Source organism: Poeciliopsis prolifica, unplaced genomic scaffold (assembly GCF_027474105.1).
Source record: "Poeciliopsis prolifica strain line A6 unplaced genomic scaffold, Auburn_PproV2 SCAFFOLD055, whole genome shotgun sequence".
Taxonomy (NCBI): domain Eukaryota; kingdom Metazoa; phylum Chordata; class Actinopteri; order Cyprinodontiformes; family Poeciliidae; genus Poeciliopsis; species Poeciliopsis prolifica.
In genome coordinates, this window is record NW_026562430.1 from 1,172,857 (window position 1) to 1,185,642 (window position 12,786).

Genomic DNA, 12,786 nt, shown 5'->3' on the forward strand with positions numbered 1-12,786 from the left:
CTTGGTTTTCACTTAGAGGGTTTAAGCAAGGCAGACAAATGGACAAATGGAAGATATTAATTTGGTTGCAGAAATCTGGTTGGCAGAAATGTTTTTGAACAGAGATTGGAGATCAATTTGAACAAATATGGCCCATTTACCCTACACTGAGCGTTACAAAAGTCTGATCCAGTCTCATCTCGATAAACAAACTAATCCACCAAACATTCCTTCATATGTTTTTTTAGCACTTTTGTTGAACTGCAAGTTAATCCCCACCTAGCTTCACACATGAGCATACAGGATTCAAACCGTGCCCAACTTTTTCCCGGGGCTATTTTGATACATCTGACAGCATGAGAAATGTGGTTTGGCTGTGGACTCATCTGTGAAGTCCAATAATCGGGAGTCACATCGACTCTAAATGCATTTCTGTGTTTATGTGCAATTATGTAAAGCCTTTTAACGCGGTGAGACTCCAGAGCAAACACATTGTGTCACAGTGGAAAGCCATCATGCCTGAAAATCACAGCCCTGCATTTTGTGGCTGTGGAATGGATTTTTTTTTTCTTCTCTGTCTTTGTCGCTCGTAGACCTGCACTTTTACATTTAGCATCACAGAACTCTCCATACAGAATTTAGTCTTTATGAACATATTCGTATTCAACATATTGAAGGATAAAATGATAAAGATCCTCTTCAACTGTAGGTCTGGATTTGAGGTGATCAAATCAAGAGTACTTGGTTTGCATCAGAGGAAAGTTAAACTCCAAGGACATTTAATACAAGCGCTCCTCGAATCTGATTAATTTAATCAAGTATTCATTAAGAAATGTTAGATTAATTTATTTGTTTTTAAATTGCTAAACTGCGTGTGCGTGATGCATGTGCATCTGCAAAAAATAAATTAATAAAAATCCAGTTATTCGCTTTATTTATGTTTCTTTCTAATCTGAAATACTTTCGGATAAAGAAGATTAAAATAAAGTTGCATGATTCTATTCTGGACCCCTAAAGGGCCAGTATAAATGACGGGCAGGCAGAGTATGAAATGGCTTGGCAGGAAGCCATTCATGTTATTTTTGTCAAGAACGCTAAAATAAGGCGGCATCGTCACATTTCCTCTGATGTATTATTTTGGAAAACAGATGTTGCGCTTTAATCACTGCACAAGACTTTTACTGACACGGTAAACATGCTTTTGATGCTTTTTATTACATTTGTGTAAAAGGCCACGCCGAAACAGATGGGATGCAGAGCCTCTGCTTACCATCTTCAGGTCTATTTTTGGTAGTTTCATGCCTCAGACTTTTTATTGTCTCCATTTAAAATAACCTGCTTCTTCCCCCTCTCCACAGAGTGTGTACCCCAGGCCTTCAGCATCCCTCTGTCGCAGGTCATTGCTAATGACAGAGCACACAGGCAGCGCCAGGATGCTTACCGCCTGGACCCTCCACAAAGGGAGGAGCACAAAGACTCCTCCGACCTTGTGTCATCCATTTTGCAGGTCTTCGATCAACTACTTTTACTGTTTGGACATGTTTAGGCACAAATGCTGTAAAAAAAGCGATTGCTTCCTGACAGATTTTTTACAATTTTGCTTTTAATACCAGACAAATATAATTTCAGTCAATTCAAAATGGATTCTTCCAAACGATTGTCATTTATGAAGGAACTAAAACTTGCCTTTCAAAAAAATAAATAAATAAAAAATAGACAAAACATAATTTACTTCTTTATGGAAAACTTTTGTTCCACTAAGAATTGTTTTAATTTCAATACATATGAGTCATTTGAAAAAGGACTAACTGGATTTTGATTAAGTCACTCCAACACTTTTATTTAGGTTGTTTTTAACTATTGGGAGCTTAATTTGTTGGTGTATCTTCACTATTTGTTGGACCACATAACCAAAACAAAATGAGCTCAAGTTTAAAGATACAATATGGACTTTTGAGAATTTTTTGTAGAAGTCATACATTGCAAAAACACAAAATTCACTGAACATTTTCCAAAGGTTCTGATGAACTTCAAGATGTTTCTTCAGAAAATGTGTAGCAGGCTTGTGATCCTGCAATTTCTGACTATTTATGTGACTTATTGATTCTATTGCATTTAGTATTTTGACAAGTTATATCTGTCTAGTCTAAGCATTTAACTGGGACAAAATAAGACAAAAACAAGCAATTGTGGATTTCAAAGGAGAAAAACACAAATTAAGACCCTGGATGGATGTTTTGTTTAGTTCGCCACTAAGAGACCCTCCAACAAAGAGTTATCCAGCAGTAACTCCTCACTCAGTTCCACGTCAGAGACGGCCAATGAGTCAACGTCACCCAACACCCCCGAGTCTGCACCACGAGTCCGCCGGAGGGTAAGAAAGTGCTTTGAAAGTCCTCCTTCCCCTCCTCGAATCCCAAACGTGGACCTGCTTGTTTTTGTTTGTTTAATTCATTGGGGTTAGATTGAATCAAATCCATGATTACCCACCAGGGAGGCATGTCTGTGGATTCCATCACAGACCTGGACGACAACCAGTCCCGCCTCCTCGAGGCGCTGCAGCTCTCCCTGCCGGCCGAGACGCAGAGCAAGAAGGAAAAGCACAGGGACAAACGTCTGAGCCTGAACCCCATCTACCGGCAGGTGCCCCGGGTGGTCGACAGCTGCTGTCAGCACATCGAGAAATACGGTGGGCATATGACCAACTTGAGCAGTCGGCGCAAACATTACGCACTTCATGTTCTCAAACTCATTCTTTTCCTTTCAGGTTTGCAGACTGTGGGAATCTTCAGAGTGGGAAGCTCCAAGAAGAGAGTAAGACAAGTGAGTTCTCCAAGTTTTGTTCTCCAAAATTTCAATTATTTTTGTTTTATTTTTACATTGTGACACAGCTCTATATAATATAGAAAAATTCCTGCACATAAAAAATACCTGGACTATTTAAAAAAAAGTAGCATTTATTAATGGCATTGCTCTAAGGTAAAACTGGGAATAATACGATTCTGTTAGATGAAACAAAACCTCTCACATGGTTTGAATCAGTCTTTCATGGTTTTCACAACCGCTTTTGCTGCTCTGGAGAAATTATTTCCCACCGATTTCAATCAATCTAAGAGATGTTTCATCTTCAACTGTTCATCCTTGTGCTTCATAATAAATTTCAGTTCGTCTTTGATGTTTTCCTCGTACAAAAGTTTTTGTCACAATGCCATTACTTGAAAACTCTTTGGACAGATGCACTCGCAACAACCTGCTCTCAAAGTTGAACAAGCAACATGGTGGCAACATGTTTTTGCAGCACCACCCAGTCTGAATGACACATTTCTGGCTCTTCATGGATGCTAACACAAACACAGATCTGTTAACACACAAATCTGAAAGGGGTTATGTCAAAAAAGTATTGAAGACTATATATTTGTGATTATTACTTCGCAATTCAACATTACTTCCTGTTGGAGCCCTAAAAATACACTGAGTTTTGTGGTTTTAGTGTTAAAAAATCCCTGAAGTTGAAGGTATGAGTTCTGTTGTTAACATAAGTCATTTAATATGTATTTGCCTGACTATCATTTCCCTCAAAAACAACAGCCAGGTCTTTCTGGTAGACATATTTGGGAAGAGGTATGAGGGTTATCTTTGATCTTCAAATGAATCGGTTTTTGTCCCGCATGGTTTACAACTCGCACAGTCAAACAGAACAGGTCAGTTCTTTCATAAATTTGCATTTCTTACATTTTTTTTAAAGCATGAGCTGATATATTATCAGCTTGTAAACCGTCAGCTGCATTGGTGTTATCTGCTGTAATGGCTCAGAGGTAATGGATGGACGGCTGCTGAGGGAGGGGATGGCGTTTAGGTGGGAGAAGGTTTAGTTAGAGTGGTATGTTGTGTTTAGAAGTGCTGACGTTCTTTTGAAGATCAACAACCTTTTCGTTGCACATAAATCATGTTATTATTTATGGAAACCCAATACCTGATAGTGTGTGATGTATTTTTGAGTTTGTTTCAGATAGTTCTGATGATTCATGGTTATTAGAGCAAATTTCTCAAATCACAATGTGTTGTAAGTGTTTTAAATCGTCTCCTAAAAAAAGAAAAGCAAAACTGGAATGAGCCATCTGGAAGTCCTCCAAAAGGCTAGATGGTCAAGATTACAGCTCATACTGGCAGAAATGGTCTGCATACAGTCATTTAGAGGGTCAAAAGGTTGGGAATGTGTATGGGTGTGTCGCTTCAAAGAATATAATGTCCATTGTTTAGTGGAGAGGATGTTTCTGAAAGTCACTCTTCCTCTCCTTGACTCTCAGCTACGGGAGGAGTTCGATCGGGGTATTGACGTGCAGCTGGACGAGGAGCACAGTGTTCACGACGTGGCGGCTCTGCTGAAGGAGTTCCTCAGGGACATGCCCGACCCGCTTCTAACCCGGGAGCTCTACACAGCCTTCATCAACACCACATGTGAGCTTCAACTATCTGCTACTTTCTGGTTACCATACGGTTTACAACTTAAAAACTACAAAAACAAATCAAACTTGTAAGAAAGTGAACATTTTCCCAACACTGGTGTTTTTTCTCCATCTTATTCCCTCCTGATCTGCACAGTGTTGGATCTGGATGAGCAGCAGAGCGTCACGCAGTTGCTGATCTACCTTCTCCCAGCATGCAACAGCGACACTCTTCACCGCCTGCTTGAGTTCCTGTCTACTGTAGCGGACCACGCCAATGACCATCACACCAAGGACGGTCAGGAGGTGAGGAATGAACAGAAGTATCAGGCTGAGTAGAAAGACGCTTAAATATTTTCTGGGCAGTTTGTTTAAGGTTCATTTCCACCTCATTTGGTGGAAATAACCAAAAACAAGTAACAGGAAGCGGCTTGTTTAACCAGGCTCTATTTGCAGCCCTGGAGGAGAAAATGCTCTGGACAAACACTGATGGAAGATTACCAAGTGGTCTTGGAGTGGCGATGACATCAGATATTATGTGAATGGCTGCACTTACTCACAGATCTGCAAACTAAGCTGACATTTAGCTACCATTGGCTGCAACAGAAACGGCCTAAAGGGGGGGATCAAATAGGCTCAGATGAGGTTTTCATGTCAGAAATAGACTAATTAGAGAAAATAAAAACATGTTGAAACCGTTTTATACTATTCCAATTGTTTTTCAGCAGTATTTTTTGTGATTTTCATCACTTTTCCACACCGATACCTTTTTCCACACGTTTCAAAGATTTGCTTTTCTTACTTTTTCCCTGAAGAACATTTTCTTCCAGGGAGTGTTCATAGTTTTTTATTTAGTGTGTGTGTTAATGTGTTTACATGACAATGAACTCAAACACAAAGTGGATTTAAGGCTCCCACGTCCTGACCCTGTCACAGGAAGTCCGGATGTTCCACACCAGATCTCTTCATTACTGTTTTTGGCTGCTCGTGGTTCCCATCCCTCCACTGGGACTGGGTGAGGAAAGGGAGTTAACTGGACAAGAGAAAGTTAACTGGATTCAGATTTTTGAGCTGGGATTGTAAATTTGATTAAATATGAGCTACTATAACTCAACACAAAAGAAAACACTGTGGTAAATGTACCCAAGTGCTCAGAAGCATAGAATATGAATGTATAAACGAGTATAATATTAATTTTGTTGCCTAAATAATCTTTTTTCAGATTCCAGGGAACAAAATGACATCTCTAAACCTCGCCACCATCTTCGGGCCCAACCTGCTCCACAAACAGAAGAGCTCGGATAAGGAGTTCAGTGTCCAGAGCTCTGCCCGGGCCGAGGAGAGCACTGCCGTCATCGCAGTGCTGCAGAGGATGATCGCGGGGTGCCAAACCCTCTTCATGGTTTGTGGCTTTGCTTGGTGCACATAAGCACTCAAATTCACATTTGCTTGCTTGTGTTGACTTTAAGAGTCCTCAATAACTGGAGAAGGAACTAAACTTTTTAGACTGATCTCTCATTTTTTATTTTACTTTTGCTACTTTTTTTTACCCCACTATTATGGACTTAAGGTTTTAATGAGTGTTCAAACATTGATTGAATAATTCAATGTGATTGATTATGGTCTTATAGGTGCCACCCGATCTGCAAAATGAAGTCTTGATGAGCCTTTTGGAGACAGATCCAGATGTGGTTGACTATCTTCTGAGGAGGAAAGCCTCACAGTGAGTCGCATTCATTCACTGTCTCCATGTCTCGTTTTTCTTCAGCAATTTCTACGTTCCCTAATTTTTGGTTTTACCGCAGGAGTCCTGACCTCCTTCAGTCTGAGGAGCCCTTCGCTCTGAGCGAGCGACGTTCGTCCAGCGACTCCAACAAGGTGTCCAGTGGTGAAGTTTCTCCTTACGACAATAATTCGCCGGTGCTGAGCGAGCGAAGAGGGGACCCGGGGAGTCCAGCCGGTGACCAGCAGTTCCCTGTGGTGGAGCAGGTGGCCGACTGGAGTCGAGATCCTTCTAAAGGTCAGGTCAGCTCTGTAGAACTTATCAACTCACTCAGTCTTTTCTTTCTGCTGTGATACTAAGATTTTTTTAACCTATTTCAGAGGAGCATGCTAACATTTGGGGCACATGGCACACCACTCTCAAGCCAGTTCTCAAGAATCAATCGCATACCGGTAACCACTTTCAAATCAGTAACCATGAGGATTATAGCTTCAAACTGATACCACAAAATAAAATATACTCAATGGATTCTCCTGAGGTCATGAACCTACTGATCTAACTGCAAACTAGAGGTTATATAGTTTTCTCTAAGCTAATACAAACGCTTGAATCTGTGTGTTAGTTTACATCTTCAATTGAATTCTCATGATTTTGGAAATTTATGAACATTAATCATAACCATTATTTGGTCTATATATATATATATATATATATATATATATATAGAGAGAGAGAGACATATATATATATATAGAGAGAGAGAGAGAGAGAGAGAGAGAGAGATAAATAAAAATGATTTTTTTTCTGTTTATTACTAAGTGTAAGTGTTCAGGTATTTCTGTTCTTATTCATTAAAAATTCAGACTTTTTTCCATGATGTGATGCTGTTTCTAGGTTCCCATGGCAACATGTCAGAGGAAAGCTCCCGCAGCTCTCAGGAAGGTCTTGATGGACTCCACGGTGACGTCAAGCTGCACGCGGACGCAAAACGGACTCACACGACACCGGAGTGCAGATCCCACCCCCTGTGACCCGACTGTGCACGGCCCCCCACTTGGAGGCGGGGAGGCCGCGCCTCCACCTGAACATTAACCCCCCCGTGACAGCCCACCTGAACAGCCTGCCGGGCCCCCTTCAGTCACCAAGCGACGGACGCTCCCCTCCTCCATACAACGCCCATCACCGCGTGGCAGGCTCTCAGAGCTCGCCACAGCTTGGCGTACCCCCTCGGCCCCCGCCTCCGCCCGGCAGACGGACAATGCCGCAGACCAACTCGGGCCAGATGGTTCCGCAGAGTTCAGAGTGGCAGGACTGGCAGCGGGAACGGTGGCAGATCTGGCAGCTGCTCTCGTCAGACAACGCCGACACACTGCCGGAGACGCTGGTGTAATCTCAAGACTGTAGTCTCCAAAACCTTTCATTGACCCTCCTCCATCTTTTCCTTGTCTTCAGAAGCCTTCTTTGAGCTCCTGCACCTCAGCGCCATGAAGTTGTTTACATGTGCAGCTCCTGCCTTATATAGACTTTTTTTTTTTAATCTACGAGCCACAAGTATTTCTTCTATGTATGGATTTTGTGACCTCTCTTTTTTTTTATGTGAGTTAGGAGCCCACCAAAAATACCTCAAAATATATATGCCCCTGTAGAGAAAACACCCAAGTATTCCACTATGAGTCAGCTTATCCTCCCGGATGAAAAACGATTTTCCATTTAAAAAAAACATTTTATCTCTTTTATTTTATATTTTTTACACAAAGTCTAAGATGTACGCATCATTATTTGCTGCTAACTTTTTTGTGCATTCTGTTGATGTAGTTCAACCATGTTTCTGCAAAGATCAAACTTTGAATTATGCTTTAATGTTAAACGTTATTGGACTGTACAATATGTAAGATAATGTAACATATGTATGTTTTCCTCAGAGTATTTCCGTAAAATTAAGACGCCTGCTTTTCTGGTTTGTCTAGATGCTTTTTGTCCCTCTTTTGTCACCATATTTCCTTGTGAATGTAGAAAGTTTCTCTTGTGGCTTAAATGCTGTAAGTTGTGCGCTCTTGCCGCCTGCTGGACTGCGGACTCAACGTGCCAAAGCTCCACTAGGGGAGCTTCGAATGTTCAAGAGGGGCATTTGCACAGATTTTGTAAATATCTCCTTTATTTCACAAGCATAAAAAAACAAAAAACATCTGATTTTAAAACCAAAGTGTCGGGTTATTAAAAGAAAATTAATCAAATTCTGATCCAAAAATACGTTTAGCTTTAAAGACCATGCATAGATATTAAAATGACTGAAATGTCTTTTTTTACAAGTATTCCAAAATTTGTCAAGTTTAAAAAAAAAAAAAAATTTCACGGTATCATGGAGTTTTGTAAAAGAAAAACAAAACATATTTATATGTTAATGTAAGATATTAAATTAAAAAGAAAATGCACAGCCTCTTCTATAATTATTGGCACCCCTGGTAAAGTTGTATTTTCCAAAGAATTTAATTAACCAATTAAGTTTTATTTTATTTTGTCTCTAGATATTGCAGTGAAACCCCCAATCATTTACATTTGCAATTGTCAGACAGAAAACGTTTTTTTTTTCCTACAACACCTACCATCAGCAACATGTTGATAGGATCTAATGCCATGGAGAGAAGGAGAAATCAAACTGGCACATTTTGATGCAGTTTTCTTTAAAACTAGTTATGGAGATTTATGAGCTGCATTGAGATAAATGTGTGCCTTTGTCATAGCTCTTGTAAAATGTTTTGAGTTTTAGCTTCAACTGTGTATATATAGGCAAACTTTAACAAGTAAAGTTTATGCACTGCAATAAAAATGATTTATTTCTGAGATCTTTTGCAGATCTTTACCAGGAGTGTTGATAGTCATGTAGGGTGCTGGAAATATTCTTTCAAATGTTTTTCTCTGAGCTACTAATTGATTCTTTTGCATAGCACACATTTGACTGAATAATGCCAAACAGAACCAACTTTGATTGGGTCTGTTTGAAGTAAAATATTTGCAGGCAAATATTTCACTTTTTTATTCTCTACACGAATCATATTTGCTCATATAAAGCCCTTTTTTAATTCTATTAGTCAGCAAAATACAGCCCCATAACAGAGGAAATGGTTTTCATAATGCAGGTGGTGCCATCTAGTGTTGGAAAAACGCACTCCAGCTTGTTCCTGCCTCCCATGTTGCAAAATTTCCATGGAAACCCACCCGCCTATCAGTAGGGACATTCAAAGCATGTGACTTAAAGCACCTTTTGGAATAAATGCTAGGAATTGATTGTGCCATAGGTTTGGTATATCCATGTATAGCTCATTTTATTTTATACTTCTGTGGGTTTCTTCATTTTTTAGAATATAACATAAAACGTATCAATCTGAACTGAAAAAAAGGAAGAAAAAAAAAGAAAAAAGAAAGCAATGGTCCTCATTTAATGTCATGTCTTGTTGACTTATCTATTAAACCACCAGAGCCTGTTTTTGTTTTGTTTTGGTGGCTTTTATGGGATCAAAGGTTATGTGTTTGGTTACTGCTTTTGTACTGCGTGTTCTGATCAGCATATGCTACCATTGAATTAAATATGATAAAGTTTACACCTAGATGTCCTTTGATATTTTCATACTAACATTCATTTCTATCCAGTCCATATATACAGCAGCAAATCCCAACACTAAACATAATTTAAGGGCATTTTACAGGGAAAATGGATACAGGGAAGTTTTGCAAGGTGACATTTTTGATCAGATACAGGCTTTAGTTGTTTTTTTGTCATCTACTAATAAATAACTATATTATGAAGGTTTTGTTAATGGCCACTTTATTAGGAACATTAAAGATGTCCAAACTTTTTATCACATGGGGTAAATCTGTCCCATCAACAGCATTTGTGGAGCACAGATTTTCTTCTCTATTATTAGCAACAAAACCAGGATTTGACCATTTCTTTGAAAATATTTGTTGTATTTGCTTTTTATTGTTATCATAAATTCATAAAATGCAGATTTGAGTGCCTGGGCATGATTTTAAGGAAATGTTGATAGGCATCTGTGGTTCTATTTACTATGGAATCCAAAATGAGAGCAAACATCATGATTATTAATAGATTAATAGTTTGTGTTGTACTTTAAATATTACACATAAAAAGTCTATCACTGAAAAGTCTCCACAGTCCTAATTAACGATTGCAACAGGACTGCAAATTTGTTGGCTTCACATTTATTATTTTGATCTTCTGTAAAACCAGATCCTACAGATTTCATACCGAGTTGATAGACAGAGTTCATAATGAGCTTTCAGATAAATTGTCATTAAGGCCGAGGTGGTGGCTTTATGACCGTCCCATAAGGCTGAATCAGCCTGCTGTCATGTCTAAGTTTCATCCATATATTTATCAGTAAGAGGTAAAGTTGCAAAGTAAACAATTTCAATGAACACCACAACGTTTTCTGAGGTAAGGCGTCTTATTTTGATCAAAAACTGGATGAAATAAGACAAGCTGTAGATTAAAGTTCAAGATGCACTCTCTGCAGAGTTTACTGCCTCTGTCTCTGTGCCTTGTCTGCATTATTTTGGCAGCTTTTTGCTCTGGGAGATCAAAGCGACCTCTAGGCTGTGCTTTGTTAGGTGCTTCGGGATACAAATAGGCTGTGAAAGCCTTTTCTAGCAAGCCAGCAGAGCAGCAACAAAAGTACTGACAGCCAGGAAGTCAGAGAGAGTGATGACGTCCTTGTGCGCCTCGTCTGTGACGGCTCGTTTGAAAATGTAGAGAAGAAGAAAGGCGACTCTAAGTCTCTTCACGGCTAAATGTCAGGCGCCGAGTTGGGAGTTTTTGCATCTGCTTCAAGTGGTTTCAGATACAGAGCTTTCACCTGACATGACACCTGAGAAAACATGTCTGTGGCCAAACTGAAAAGAACAAAAAGGAAAAAAAAAAGTTTGGTGATCAGCAAATGTAGAAAGCACTTGCTTAGGTTTTCAACTCTATATTTACATCTAATTATATAGAATTTTGTGGTTTGAATGTGAATAAATATGCCTGCTCTGTGTAAAAATTCCTAAAATATTTGTCATTACCAACTAATAAACTCGTTTTCATGGTGACACTGAGACATGAGTCATATTTTGATTCCATCTGCTGCAATTCCATCTGTTGTCATTGATCAAGATTGCCACTAGAGGTCAGTCAAGCACTTCAAAACTTTTTTATTTGACATCAAAATAACAGCTAATTAATAAAGGTTTAGAAAAGGTACAGAAATGACAGAAAGTCTGAACTAAAGATGTCTTTCTCAGTTTAGTGAGTAGGAACATGTTTGAGCAATGTTTGAACATGTTTCTTCTCTTTATATTTTTATTGTGCAAGACAATAACGAAAGGGCAGAAACTGCAGTTGTGACAATGTTCAATTAACATTTACTTTGACTATACTCTCAACATGGGCCTTTGTAATAATAATAGCTTCTGATTAGATAAATATCTTTAGAAATCAATTTATGTCAAGGTTGTCCACTGACTCTTTCAAACACTAACTCTACTTTAGAAGACAATCAAGCTTCTTTCATGCAGCTCATGTTTGAAATGAGCATGTCCTGTTCTGCTTCAGGACATTTTGACTAATTGGGATCGGTGTAGAGACAGAAGCAGTTTGTTCCACACTCCGTACTGTGAGTGCGCTTCTTCTGTTTTTCTTTGTCTTTGGCTCGTTGGAAAGGAGCCGGATTTTAAATAGAATTTTGCGGACCATGACAACAAAACAAAGCTGCTTTATTTCAGCGGCTAATGAGTTGGCCTGGAGTGAAGCTATGCAGTTAGCCAAGCTAAAATATATATATTTATATGTAGCTACATATATATTAGGCAGAAAAAAACGCAAAGCTATGCATGAACTTATCCAAACGGAGAGAGTTGAAATTGCCAGTTCAAAAGCTCAGCCCCAAAGCGAAAGGAGAATTCATGCATGCCACTCAATAAAATGTGGATTTCATTTCCTTTGATCATATTTTAGGAGGGTCGTTTGAGGTAATGTTTTGTGAGTGCAACAATCTGGACAGTGTGCAAAACATTTCTTTTTCTTGCCCATACTTGCAGAAACATTTCCACGCAGACACATCCTGAAAGGAATGTGTACCCACAAGGTCCTCATTAGTGGCCACAGTTGGTTTATTCTAGTCATGTGTTGGCTGCATGCGGACCAAAAGCTCGATCCTAAGACAGAAAAAGTTTGCTTCCTTATTAGGCCTGTTTGGAAATCAGTGAGAGAAAATAAAATGTTTATTTGAAAGTAAGCTAAAATGAAATGTTTACGAGTACCTCATATTTTCTTTTCAAGACTGGTGGGAAGAAAAGTTGAAAGAGCTGCAGTTCATGGCCTGCTTAGACGTTGCATGACTCATGTATCGAGATTTTCTTTCAGACTGCTTAGTCTTATAGTTTGCACCAAACTTCACAGCTCTGGCTAATGAAGAGAAAGCCTGAATCAAATTTCACAGCATTTTCTTAACCCAATGCACCTAACATATGTAGAGCTAAATTATTCCACTTAGAAAAGGGATACTTCTTTAAATAGCAAATGTCATGGGTGTGTTGCAAGGGGCCCAAATGTAGACAGTGGGACATCTGATCATGTTCCAGGTA

At 39.2% G+C, this 12,786-nt stretch overlaps 1 protein-coding gene across 1 annotated transcript in view; it reads left to right on the top strand.

Moving 5' to 3' along the window:
• LOC129379019 (rho GTPase-activating protein 6-like) overlaps positions 1 to 9,746 on the top strand; it is a 55,039-nt gene extending 45,293 nt beyond the window's left edge. Inside the window, 12 exon segments of the mRNA XM_055059557.1 lie at positions 1,338 to 1,486; positions 2,225 to 2,353; positions 2,473 to 2,668; positions 2,747 to 2,802; positions 4,287 to 4,437; positions 4,582 to 4,730; positions 5,647 to 5,826; positions 6,056 to 6,147; positions 6,230 to 6,444; positions 6,528 to 6,599; positions 7,042 to 7,167; positions 7,170 to 9,746. Coding sequence (XP_054915532.1) covers positions 1,338 to 1,486; positions 2,225 to 2,353; positions 2,473 to 2,668; positions 2,747 to 2,802; positions 4,287 to 4,437; positions 4,582 to 4,730; positions 5,647 to 5,826; positions 6,056 to 6,147; positions 6,230 to 6,444; positions 6,528 to 6,599; positions 7,042 to 7,167; positions 7,170 to 7,537 — 1,883 coding nt within the window. The 3' untranslated portion in view covers positions 7,538 to 9,746.
• Positions 9,747 to 12,786: the final 3,040 nt, after the last annotated feature.